The following is a 14,554-nucleotide window of genomic DNA, read 5'->3' as shown; positions in this document are numbered from 1 at the left end:
GAAGAATAGATGCCAGATCATTTATAGCAAGGAGAAAAAGTATTGTGCTCAGCACACCTCCCTGGGGGACACCTTTAGCTTGGACAAAGTCCGGGGAAAGCATATTATTAACCCGAACACAGAAATATCTCTCAAGATGTTCTTAAGGAAAAAAGGTAGATTGCCTCGGAGGCCTAAGGAGTGGGCCTGCACCAAGATGTAATACCTCCAAGTTGTGTCATGTGCCTTCTTAAGGTCAAGAAAGATGGCGATAACTGAGTGGTTATTGGCAAAGGCATTACGAACATACGTATCCAAGCATAGTAAGGGGTCAGTAGTAGAACGGCCCTTACGAGAGCAATATTGACTAGTGGAGAGACTACTGTGTCTCTAAATGCCACATCAAACGTCTATTTACCAGACGCTCCATTATCTTGCAAACTGCACTAGTTAGAGCAACGGGATGGTAGTGGGAGGCATCATGTCCCGTAGTATCCAGTTTGCAGAAAGGGAGAACAATGGCAGATTTCCACAGCTGGGGAAGAACTCCTTGCAACCAAATAAGATTAGAGTTGTAAGAGGACAGCAAGGGCTGACTGATGTAAATGGAAATAAGTCACTCTGTCTGACTTTTTTGGGTTATCCTAGGTTCTCTACACATATGCTGCTATGTATGATAATCTATGTAACTGGATTTATGTATACATGAATAAACTTACTTACACATGAATATGAATGCCGTCAAGCCCAGCTGCCGATGATCGGCAAGCCGAGAGTGTTGCCTCCAGTTCCAGAAGTGTAAAAGGCACATTATAAGATTCTTCTCTGATAGAAGAAAAGTTTAAGGGCTCTAACTCTCTGGCAGACTTGGAGGAAAAATAACGAGGGACATAGATGTAGCCCCTGATGTCAGTAGTGTTGCTGATTCCCTATGTAATATACTTGTGTAGATATCCCTAGCATGTTAGTACTGGGTACTGTACTTATAGTAACCGTTATTGATTCACTGCCTCCCTGCATGAATCATTGACTATATCACTGACCGTTACTGCTGACCTAGTATGATTTGAATGCCGCTTGCCCTCCAGGCACTCAGCAGGGCAGTTCAAGTCGAGACGATAGAGAGGAGGTAGGTCAGGCTTGGCGTTCCCCTTATTTTACTGTTAATATAAGTTCCCAAGCCACCATCGTGTGTGTTTATTCCCTAATCCGTGATTGAACCCCATTCGACAATTCTGCTGAAAATCAAGGAGTCGCTCTGTGGTTTTGTTGTAATGGTACCTGCCCCACGCAGTGCGTTTCAAATTTACTGCCCGAGAACAGGCAGGAGACCTCCAAGGCACGCACTTCTGAGAATGCCTGCCTGAGGTCTGGAGTATAGAATATGAAGCTGCGGTTACAACTGAGATTGAGAAGAGGTGTTAAAGCTCATCAATGGAGGACGAAGAAGGATCCTCATTAAAAGCAGTTGGATGTGAATAAAGGTCACAGTGGTGAGCATTAAAATCGCCAAGTAACAGAAGTGGTGGCAGTAAGGAAGAAACCAAAAATGCAACATCTGGGATAGATAATGCCCGAGAAGGAGATACAAAGAACAGATTATATACCACTTATTCAAGTGGATGCAGGCTGCAGTGTAATGCAGTAGAGTATGAACAAAGAATTGATGGTATGGAATATCAGTGTGGGAAAGGGATCTGATGAATATAAAACAGCCCGAGATGGGAGAGATAACAGTGGAGCATAATTTGGGTTCTTGTAAACATACACAAATAGGAAAACTGGGAGAGCAACACCTGAAGCTCACCCCAGTTACCTCTGAGGCCACAGATATTCCACTGTAAATAAGCCATGATTTGCGAAGAGGAAGATAAAAGAAATCTGAAGGAAGAGGTATTTACGGACTAGAAGGGTTAGAAAAGTCCACATGTGGAGGCAGCGGAAAACACGCAAGCACCAAAGGATTGGGACGCTGCGAAGAAAGGAGTTGTGCAGACGGAGAAGAATGAAGAGGAACAGGAGGTGGATTGGTGTCCATCAGTGGTCTAGTCTCCTCAGTATATTCGGAGATAGTTTCAAGTGTTTCAGAGGACAAGGACATTGTATGTGGGACGGTATTGAAGATGGAAGGAGAAGGATGAGTAAAGATCGGGGGGATGAAAGGGTAGAGGGAACTGGAGAAGAAGCTTGGGAGGGGACAGGAGAGAATGCGACCTGGGAGGGGGCAGAAGAGGACAAAACTTGTGAGGGGACAGGGGAAGAAGGTACTGTATGAGAAGGAGGATGAACCTCCACACTCGTATCAGAGCCAGTTAGAGGTAGAGAACCAAGTACAGAGACTGGAAAGGAAAAATGTGCAGATAGAAGAAGGGAAGGAGGGGTTAGAGAAGATTTTAGCAATGGAGATTTTTTGGACTTCGGAGAAGTAGAGGGGCAATGGGGAGGATTTGTTGTACTAGGTCTTGTAAACACAGAAACTTGTGAGTGAAAAGAGGAAGAGGTGAGAATAGAATGAGGTGTCGAGGGAGGGACCTCCGAGTCCAGGACAGCAAAAGAATTAGAGACAGGGGTGACTGGAAAGGGTGGTGACCACAGAGGAGGCTGTGAAAGTTGGGACCCCAGAGGTTAGGGGTCGTTTAATAACTTGAGAATAAGAAATATGGGGAAGTCTGCCCTGGAGGCATAGATTAGAGACTGCCATAGCATAATGAAAGCCTTCTGCATATTTGAGACAACGGATTTCTCGCTCATTTAGGTAAACTAGGTAATGGCAAGAGTAAGATAGGTGAGCCTCATGACAAGGCAGGAGGGAGGCAGACTGCAAGACGTATTGGTATGGTCATCGGCACCACAGACTGGGCACTCGGCCATGGACCTGCAATATTTCGCTGGATGACCAAAACGCCAGCCATTTCTACACTGTTGCAGCAAAGGGATTACCTTTTGGACTTGTAAAAGGTGTCCCGCAATGTAAACCGAGGACGGAAACTCACGGCAATAAAAAGTTAAGCGAGCTGTGGGTAGGGAGGACATAAGCATCAAGCTGTTCCAGAATGTCATCACTGCATGTCTGGAAATTCTGTATGTCTGGAAAATGGTATGAGGTAGAATGACAGTACCACTACAAGAATTGAGAGAATGGTGTTTTTCAATAGTTACAGGAATAGCATCTATGGTTGTAAGGAGAGAGATTGCGAGCTTGGCTAGCATTCTGTACCGTGACGATGCGTGCACTGCTCTCGAGAGCATGAAAGGATATGTCTCGACCAACATGGCATAGGAGTGCCTTGCTAATACTAAGATTGGAAAGATATTCAGAAGTTGGTCGCAGAGTAAAAAACTTAGTCCATTGTGTATTTTGAAACCTAGCGTGTAAGGGATGGGAATGTTGTGCCGGTCTTTTCTGGGCAGAATGAGAAGGAAGCGAAGGAGTATCATCAGGTAATGGTCTTGGGCGTTTAGGTTTGGGACCGGAGTTGGTCCGACGTGGGATGGGTGGGTTATCCAAAAATCGCCGCACTGTGGAGGGAGAAGCCTGAAGCATGGTCAGAGAAGTGTGGAGGTCAGATGTATCAAAGAAGTCAGGCGGAACCCCGGTACCTGGAGCGGGTGACAAAACGGCACCAGCAGGAGGTACAGGTACTTCAGAAATGTTCGAAGAATGCTCGGATAACGAGGTAGGGTTGGAGCAAGGTGTGGTAGCAGATAGGGCCCCAGGGGGAGCTGTTTCATGGACTTGGGACTACATGGTTATGTCACTTTTTTCTTTATGCTTTTTTTTTTTTTTAAAAAAGGGGGGGAACATGGTGGGATAGCTCCTAGGAAGAATGAAAGGGCCGTAAATCCCCCTCTGTGCCCAAGAGGACCCCAGCACCCCAAGTAGTGCAGATACGGCATGAAACCTATGCCATACCCTACCCTTTTTGCCAGTAAACCAGCGTCTGGGATAGCAACCTCACATCTATCAAGCCACCTCGGTGGACAAAAGAGAGGGCGGCGGGATATCTGCCACAAAGAATACCTCCTTCAGCCACCGCACCCTGGAATCCGAAAGGAAGCTTCCAGAGATACACATGTCACCCGAAAGACACCCAAAACCACCCCCTGGTAGACCAGGTGATGAGATTCCACTGCAAACTACACCACCATCACGGACCTCAACGGAATGAGATGGACCATGGACCCTACCTGAGAACTAGAGTGCCTGTGGGAAGAGTCCCAAAGGCTGAAAACAGGAAGGGGAGGGAGGGGGGGAGGAGGCAAGGGAAAAGGGGGAATGGGGAGGATGGGATTGGGAAGAGGGGATTGGGGGATAATTAGGTTCGGTCTGAGGAAGGAGACCAAAAGGTCTAATTCCTCAGACCAAGAGCCTCTTCACCAAGCCAAGGAACTTCCCTTGAAGAGGATCAATACCTAATAAATCCATAAATCGGGCAACACTGTATTTGTGTTTCCAAAGGCCACCATTTCCCACTGCACATACTCTACTCCCTTGTTTTTCTCCAAAACCTCAACGAAGAGTCCGCCCCCACTCGACTTCACACGGCATTCCCACTAACCACACAACACCCAGCTGAGATCTAGAGAACTTGCCTTAATACTGTGGCTGGACCTGAGGATGTTCACATTCTTCAACACTTGCATCCCCCGGCAGATTTACTAAATTTGCTTGTAACAGATCAGTGAACTGTAGATATAAATCCAGATGTACTCCTGTAAACCCTTTTGGGTCCTATTTCCTAGGTCTTTTGTGTATCCATATGCTCTTGCGCTGCCCTCTATAGGATGGATGTGGGGTGCACAGTAAATTAGCCGCGTCGGCGGCAAAATCTAATCATCACGCAGCATATGCCTTTTTCTTACACATTTTCAGTCAGATGTGGATCAAAGAGGTTAGGTAAAGTTCGTTAGGAAACAGGACCAGTGTTTCCTGACGCGGGTCTTAGATGACGATCCGCCGTTGGAGCTTTTGGTCATCTGACCGACGCCTTACGCTGGCTTACCGGTCCACCCCTTGAAAAATTATGGTCAGAGTTATAACCGTTGTTTTTGCTTGGACCAAAGATATTTTGTACCTCCACGTGAGGAACTGCGGCACTACTCCCGTTTCGTAAATCAGGCATCTTATAACAGGATCCATTTAATTATAGGCCTATAGCTCTTACTCGCGCTGTATGTAAATTATTAGAACCTAAGGTGGACAAATACATCATATAGTAATAGAGACCAATACTGCCTCTCCCATCACCAATTCGGTTTTCGAAAGTCTCTCTCTGCTATCGACACCAGCTACGATTTCATACACTCGCAATTCCTACGTGACTAAATACTCGATTTTCGCCATTTTTTCTTTCAAGGAAAAACCTATGACACTCCTGGCATTATGACATTTTATCAGGCCCATAATGTAGACCTTCCCTCTGTTCGTCCAAGATTTTCCATGCGAGAAACACTTCAGCATTCGCGTGAATAAAAGCTTCTCTGGGAATGCTTGCTTAACACTTTACATATTTATGTTAAATATTACAGAAGTCGCTTCGGTTCTCTCCACAAATATCTGGTCATCCTTATATGTGTATGTCTTTGCAATTGTTTGCGAATGTCCGGACTGCTGATTTGTATCAAGCATCTTACAGGTAACTGGGCCACTCCACATGGTTTCAAGTTCCCTGTTGTTAAAACTAACTCATCACGTTCACTATAATTCCACAACTCATTTTATACCTATTCTAGTATGAACCATGGTAAAAATTTAAAGTCTTTCTTTTGATTTTTCGAATGTCATGGCAGTATTACATTTCGCTGAAAAGCAACTTTCTTACTCGCCTGATTCTGCTAAAATCCTAAGCTTATATAACATTTGGAGCTGATAGGCGAAACCTTCTCTGAATTCATACGGTTCTACAGGAACTAGGTATCCTAGGTAACCTTCGGAGCTACTTTTCAAAAACTCGATGCAATTTAAGGATTACAGTTTTCTCCGGAGGCGTTTCGTTCTTCCCAGGTCGAGAGTTCGTACACAGCAGCAGACATTCCATCTTTATGTGATTTTCGCGATACCCAGTGTCTTCTTTATTTTGTTCGCTTCCACAGCTTTCATGATTCCTCATCTAGAATAATCGCGAGTGTCAGCGTGGTAAATTCACTAAACCACTGGCCCCCATTTGTTACGACCTCGGCGCACGAGGTCGTAACAAGCTCTAGCAACATCTCTTAAAACAACACAACACACATCTCTTAATTTACCTCACCTTTACGTTCACCCCCATACAGCACTCTTTCATATACCCCTGGAAAGTTTGAGAGATTTGCGTTTGCTCCTCCATCATTCTGTGTCTGATTGTGAATATATCTGATGCGAACTCGCGCTCGCGCTTCCTGAACACTCGCACGCTGTGGTAATAAAAATCATCGTTTCCAAATCCTCTGGATGGCGTCGGTATGAAGCTTTTTTTTCAGAAAAAAAACAGTAAGAGGCTATTTATTATATATTCATCTATACTGAATGTACATCTGAGGCTAAATCAGGGAGATTCAGTATTCATTTGAAAATAGTTTCAGAATTTAAATAAAAATCAGCAAACATATTTACAACTATAGTCTCTAGAGAAGTCTGTTAAGTGACACACATAAAATCAGTTGCACTTTTCTCAGCATAAATTGTCCATGTTGCCAAGTACTTTACGCACAATACAACATTAAGTTGGTAAAACACACTAATCATACCAATGGATATAATAAGTTAGCCTTATTTTTGTCTTATCTTACAGGTTTATTCACATATTATAGCAAAATTAGCAAACACTGAAAAATAGCTAGAGATTAGTGTAAACCAGGGGTTCTTAACCTCGAGTTCATGGGTTAGGTTCAAGGAGTCTGAGAAACTTCCCTGGAAAGTTTTTATGTATATTTTGATGGTACAATGAATTTGATTTGGTGCCTAACATGCCTAAATTAATATATATATATATATATATATATATATATATATATATATATATATATATATATATATATATATATATATATATATATATATTTCAAATGATCGTATTCCTATAATTTTATTTAATTCTTTCGTAAATATGTTTTACAAATGAGGAGGATGTCCATGCATGATATTCTAGGATTTGGAAAATCAGTAGGGACAGAAGAGGTTAAGAACCCGTGAATTAAACACTCAGTTTAAGAACAGAGTGGTCAATGGTGTGTTACGCTTACAGGGTGGTCACAAAGTTGAGGATAAAGAGAAGCGTGGGGCTGCAGCCATGAGCATGGCACCGAGGGTAAGGAACCCCGGCCACCACTCTCAGCCTCTGCTCACTTGTCCAAGTTTTACAGCTTACTCATTATCACTGATGGCAGCAGCTTGCTCTCTAGTGGAGACTTATACTAAGACTGATACAGATCTTTGCATGACTGTGACATCTCACTATAAATCCTGCAGTCAAACCTCACTTTTGGATTGTTTTCTAATAGTCATGGTTGCATGCATCCTTCATAGCACCTTAAACTGACATGAGTTAGGATATCACTGAGTTTTAAATAACGAATGTTTTACCAGCAAATATTTATTTAATTCTCCTCTGTATGAATTAATATTGTATATACTGAATCTATAAAAACTTAACATTTCATATTTAATATGTTTAGGCACAAACTATTCCTTAATTTACGTTAGCATTGTTGAAACAGTTGAAAATAGTTGACGGTAATGGGATTCGACTGCTATAATGGAAGTATTTTATTATTTTTATAGAATTTTGTTTTTTTTCCAGTCACTGAAAAATATGGGACGTCAATAATAATTGTGAATTTTTTTCTTTGCTCTTTATCCCTAAAAAAAATTCTCTATTTCATTACCGTATTTTTATTTCATGCAATAAATCGTATTGACATAGATGACCTTGACGTAACTGTACTGAAGGAGAAATGACTACTTCCGTACGTTTTTGTTATTTATCCTGAAACACTACTTGACAGTGCAACACTACTTGACAGTGCAACACTGCTTGACAGTGCAACACTACTTGACAGTGCAACACTACTTGACAGTGCAACACTACTTGACAGTGCAACACTGCTTGAGAGTGCAACACTACTTGACAGTGCAACACTACTTGACAGTGCAACACTACTTGACAGTGCAACACTGCTTGACAGTGCAACACTACTTGACAGTGCAACACTACTTGACAGTGCAACACTACTTGACAGTGCAACACCACTTGACAGTGCAACACTACTTGACAGTGCAACACCACTTGACAGTGCAACACTACTTGACAGTGCAACACTACTTGACAGTGCAACACTGCTTGACAGTGCAACACTACTTGACAGTGCAACACTACTTGACAGTGCAACACTACTTGACAGTGCAACACCACTTGACAGTGCAACACTACTTGACAGTGCAACACCACTTGACAGTGCAACACTACTTGACAGTGCAACACTACTTGACAGTGCAACACCACTTGACAGTGCAACACTACTTGACAGTGCAACACTACTTGACAGTGCAACACTACTTGACAGTGCAACACTACTTGACAGTGCAACACTACTTGACAGTGCAACACTACTTGACAGTGCAACACTACTTGACAGTGCAACACCACTTGACAGTGCAACACTACTTGACAGTGCAACACCACTTGACAGTGCAACACTACTTGACAGTGCAACACCACTTGACAGTGCAACACTACTTGACAGTGCAACACTACTTGACAGTGCAACACTGCTTGACAGTGCAACACTACTTGACAGTGCAACACCACTTGACAGTGCAACACTACTTGACAGTTCAACACTACTTGACAGTGCAACACTGCTTGACAGTTCAACACTACTTGACAGTGCAACACTGCATGACAGTGCAACACTACTTAACAGTGCAACACTACTTGACAGTGCAACACTGCTTGACAGTTCAACACTACTTGACAGTGCAACACTCCTTGACAGTGCAACACTCCTTGACAGTGCAACACTGCTTGACAGTGCAACACCACTTGACAAAACAACACTACGTGACAGTTCAACACTACTTGACAGTGCAACACTCCTTGACAGTGCAACACTACTTGACAGTGCAACACTACTTGATAGTGCAACACTACTTGACAGTGCAACACTACTTGACAATGCAACACTGCTTGACAGTGCAACACCACTTGACAAAACAACACTGCTTGACAGTGCAACACTGCTTGACAGTGCAACACTACTTGACAGTGCAACACTACTTGACAGTGCAACACTACTTGACAGTGCAACAGTGCAACACCACTTGACAAAACAACACTACGTGACAGTGCAACACTACTTGGCAGTGCAACACTACTTTACAGTGCAGCACTACTTGACAGGGCAACAGTGCTTATTGCAAAACTACTTAACAGTGCAACACTACTTGACAGTGCAACACTACTTGACAGTGCAACACTACTTGACACTGTAACACTACTTGACAGTGCAACACTACTTGACAGTGCAACACTACTTGACAGTGCAGCACTGCTTGACAGTGCAACACCACTTGACAAAACAACACTACGTGACAGTGCAACACTACTTGACAGTGCAACACTACTTGACAGTGCAACACTACTTGACAGTGCAACACTGCTTGACAGTGCAACACCACTTGACAAAACACTGCGTGAAAGTGCAACACTGCTTGACAGTGCAACACTGCTTGACAGTGCAACACCACTTGACAAAACACTGCGTGAAAGTGCAACACTGCTTGACAGTGCAACACTGCTTGACAGTGCAACACTATTTGACAGTGCAACACTGCTTGACAGTGCAACACCACTTGACAAAACAACACTAAGTGACAGTGCAACACTACTTGACAGTGCAACACTACTTGGCAGTGCAACACTAATTGACAGTGCAACACTACTTGACAGGGCAACAGTGCTTATTGCAAAACTACTTAACAGTGCAACACTACTTGACAGTGCAACACTACTTGACAGTGCAACACTACTTGACACTGTAACACTACTTGACAGTGCAACACTACTTGAGTGCAACACTACTTGACATTGTAACACTGCTTGACAGTGCAACACTGCTTGACAGTGCAACACTATTTGACAGTGCAACACTGCTTGACAGTGCAACACCACTTGACAAAACAACACTAAGTGACAGTGCAACACTACTTGACAGTGAAACACTACTTGGCAGTGCAACACTAATTGACAGTGCAACACTACTTGACAGGACAACAGTACTTAATGCAACACTACTTGACAGTGCAACACTACTTGACAATGCAACACTACTTGACAGTGCAACACTACTTGACAGTGCAACACTAGACAGTGCAACACTGCTTGACAGTGCAACACCACTTGACAGTGCAACACCACTTGACAGTGCAACACTGCTTGACAGTGCAACACTGCTTGACAGTGCAACGCTACTTGACAGTGCAACACTGCTTGACAGTGCAACACTACTTGACAGTGCAACACTACTTGACAGTGCAACACTACTTGACAGTGCAACACTACTTGACAGTGCAACACTACTTGACAGTGCAACACTGCTTGACAGTGCAACACTAGACAGTGCAACACTGCTTGACAATGCAACACTACTTGACAGTGCAACACTGCTTGACAGTGCAACACTACTTGACAGTGCAACACTGCTTGACAGTGCAACACTACTTGACAGTGCAACACTGCTTGACAGTGCAACACTACTTGACAGTGCAACACTGCTTGACAGTGCAACACTACTTGACAGTGCAACACCAGACAGTGCAACACTGCTTGACAGTGCAACACTACTTGACAATGCAACACTGCTTGACAGTGCAACACTACTTGACAGTGCAACACTACTTGACAGTGCAACACTGCTTGACAGTGCAACACTACTTGACAGTGCAACACTACTTGACAGTGCAACACCAGACAGTGCAACACTGCTTGACAGTGCAACATTACTTGACAATGCAACACTGCTTGACAGTGCAACACTACTTGACAGTGCAACACTGCTTGACAGTGCAACACTGCTTGACAGTGCACCACTACTTGACAGTGCAACACTGCTTGACAGTGCAACACTACTTGACAGTGCAACACTACTTTACAGTGCAACACCAGACAGTGCAACACTGATTGACAGTGCAACACTACTTGACAATGCAACACTGCTTGACAGTGCAACACTACTTGACAGTGTAACACTGCTTGACAGTGCAACACTACTTGACAGTGCAACACTGCTTGACAGTGCAACACTACTTGACAGTGCAACACTTCTTGACAGTGCAACACCAGACAGTGCAACACTGCTTGACAGTGCAACACTACTTGACAATGCAACACTGCTTGACAGTGCAACACTACTTGACAGTGCAACACTGCTTGACAGTGCAACACTGCTTGACAGTGCAACACTACTTGACAGTGCAACACTGCTTGACAGTGCAACACTACTTGACAGTGCAACACTACTTGACAGTGCAACACTGACACTGCAACACCACTTGACAAAACAACACTACGTGACAGTGCACCACTACTTGACAGTGCAACACTACTTGACAGTGCAACACCACTTGACAAAACAACACTACGTGACAGTGCAACACTACTTGACAGTGCAACACTGCTTGACAGTGCAACACTACTGGACAGTGCAACACTGCTTGACAGTGCAACACTGCTTGACAGTGCAACACTGCTTGACAGTGCAACACTGCTTGACAGTGCAACACTACTTGACAGTGCAACACTACTTGACAGTTCAACACCACTTGACAAAACAGCACTACGTGACAGTGCAACACTACTTGACAGTGCAACACTACTGGACAGTGCAACACTACTTGACAGTGCAACACTACTGGACAGTGCAACACCACTTGACAAAACAACACTACGTGACAGTGCAACACTACTGGACAGTGCAACACTACTGGACAGTGCAACACTACTTGACAGTGCAACACTACTTGACAGGGCAACAGTGCTTAACATTGTAACACTACTTGACAGTGCAACACTACATGACAGTGCAACACTACTTGACAGTGCAACACTACTTGACAGTGCAACACTACATGACAGTGCAACACTACTTGACAGTGCAACACTACTTGACAGTGCAACACTACTTGACAGTGCAACAAGCTTCCGCCACTCTCTAATTTTTACATACTGTCTTGCCCTCTTTTACATAATTAAAATGAAAGGGTAACATCATTCTTTTCAAAGTTTCCTGATTCTCAGAATACGAAAGAGATATTCTGTTAATTTTATTTACAGTGCACGAAGGTTCTTACGAAATATTTTCTTTTCGTAGTGTTTAGCAAATATATGTGATAAGAGTTTTTAAAGTTTGCACCTTCATTAACGTCTCTGAAGACAAGCTAATATATTTAAATACTCATTTATCACTGAACTCGGCTCATTTAATCATTATTATGATAATGACATTAGCAAGGTAATGTTTTGTATATTAAGTTGCAGTTAACCTCAACATTCTTGTATGACTGAGTTTCTACTAAATCTATTTAGCATAAATTATTTACCTGTTACGTGAACTATAAATCTGCATTACACTAGTATCTCCTCTGCATACTTTTATGATAATCTGGGTATTTACAAATGTTTGCATAATAACTTAATTCAGGACCTTAACCTTAATTATTATATATATATATATATATATATATATATATATATATATATATATATATATATATATATATATATATATATTATATATATATATATATATTATAAAACTTGGGATTTTGGCTTAAATAGAAATACTCTTCTTTCTGAATAAGGCAAGCGAAAATTTGTGTATGCAATAATTTCTCAAAAATCATTCTGAACTTAACGAAAAAAAAAAATATTTCATTGTGTTTGTTTATTAAATTATTGTAAACTTATCTAAAATATATTTAGATGGATTAGGCTAAATTAAATTGCGCTTGTTATAATAAGGTTAGGTAAGTTTTCTAAGGTTCTTTTGGAACAGAATTATTAATTTTTACATTAACATCAATGAAAAATCAATTTAAGGCCCTACTTATGAATCACCTCATCACCCAAAATTAACCAGACAAACACTACTTAACATCTACCAAATACTCAAAAAAAAAAAAACTCCTAAATAATTTATGACTGCTCAACTATTTGATCATTTACTTCAAATTTAAAATTGTTTCAATTTCATTGTTTTAAATTGTGCTCAATTGTAATATTGTGTTTTTATATACTATATCAAAACTGTAATTCTTCTCTACGTAACTTATCAAAGCCATTTAACGTGAACTAATAGAATGTTAAATTTTCATGTATTCATTGTAACTCACATAATAACCTTATGTATAAATGACACCACTATTATTACCTTATTAATGTTAAGTTAGTCTTAACTTTGCCCGAAATGCTCTTCCTATAAAGGCATGTTCTCCCAGTTACTCTTCTTGGTACGAATTTGTATCATGCTAAAATAAAAATATATTATTTATTATTATTATTATTATTATTATTATTATTATTATTATTATAAGAAAATTTTAGAAAAGGTTTAATTTTAAATGAGTTCTTGCTAACTGACCAATTTTTACCTATTCGGCACGATATATATATATATATATATATATATATATATATATATATATATATATATATATATATATATATATATAACTCATTTAAAATTAAGTCCTTTCTAAAATTTTCTCAAATACGTTTAAAGATATATTTTTTCATAAATGTTAATGCAAAAATTAATAATTTCGTATCAAAAGAAACTTAGAAAACTTACCTAACCCTATTATAACAATCGCGGTTTAATTTAGCTTAATCCAACTAAACATATTTTAGATATGTTTCCAATAATTTAATAATAAACAAACACTATGAAATATATTTTGTCCTCCGGTTCAAAATTATTTTCTTGCGAAATTATTTGCATACACAAATTTTCGCTTGCCTTATTCGGCAAGAAGAGCGTTGCTATTTAAGCCAAAATAGCAAATTTTACCTATTCGGCACTGTATATATATATATATATATATATATATATATATATATATATATATATATATATATATATATATATATATATTATATATATATATATATATATATATATATATATATGTATAATGTGCAATAAGATCACAGTAAACAGGTGATTTTAGAATATGCAAAAAACCACTGTGAAAGAGCAGTGAAATTCCAAGCGCTTTCGTGACTACTCACATTGTCAAGGAACTATGAAAGTAATACATCAAAGGAAGGCAATTAAAGGGCTTAGACTACACCTCACAGTCAACTCCCACAACAAAGAAACACCTGACGCGGGACAATACCGGATTCATAAGAAAAAAGGAATACTGCAGTGTCATAAAAAGCAGTTTTGAAAATAATATGAATATTTCCTTAGGTTTGTATAAAGTAGATTCATTTATAATTAATAAAATTTGGTTAGAGTTTAATAATACATTGGAAAAATAATAAACCTTATTTCTTGGGTAGAATAATTTGTTAGTGGGTTGTCGTGAGGACCTGTC

General features: G+C 40.6%; 1 protein-coding gene across 3 annotated transcripts in view; it reads left to right on the top strand.

Annotated features, from left to right (window-relative positions):
- Window positions 1–14,554, top strand: part of Dpp10 (Dipeptidyl peptidase 10) — a 470,951-nt gene that overhangs the window by 429,280 nt on the left and 27,117 nt on the right. For 2 of the 3 annotated variants that reach the window (XM_070092527.1, XM_070092526.1), the window contains exon 13: window positions 7,203–7,265. The exons of the other annotated variant lie outside the window; for it this stretch is intronic. In XM_070092527.1, coding sequence (XP_069948628.1) covers window positions 7,203–7,265 — 63 coding nt within the window. The remainder of the gene's footprint in view (window positions 1–7,202; window positions 7,266–14,554) is intronic. 3 annotated transcript variants of the gene reach the window in all.

The sequence above is a fragment of the Cherax quadricarinatus genome, chromosome 39 (genome assembly GCF_038502225.1).
Source record: "Cherax quadricarinatus isolate ZL_2023a chromosome 39, ASM3850222v1, whole genome shotgun sequence".
NCBI lineage: Eukaryota > Metazoa > Arthropoda > Malacostraca > Decapoda > Parastacidae > Cherax > Cherax quadricarinatus.
The sequence above is the reverse complement of the archived record's forward strand: the minus strand, read 5'-3'. Positions and strand labels throughout refer to the sequence as shown.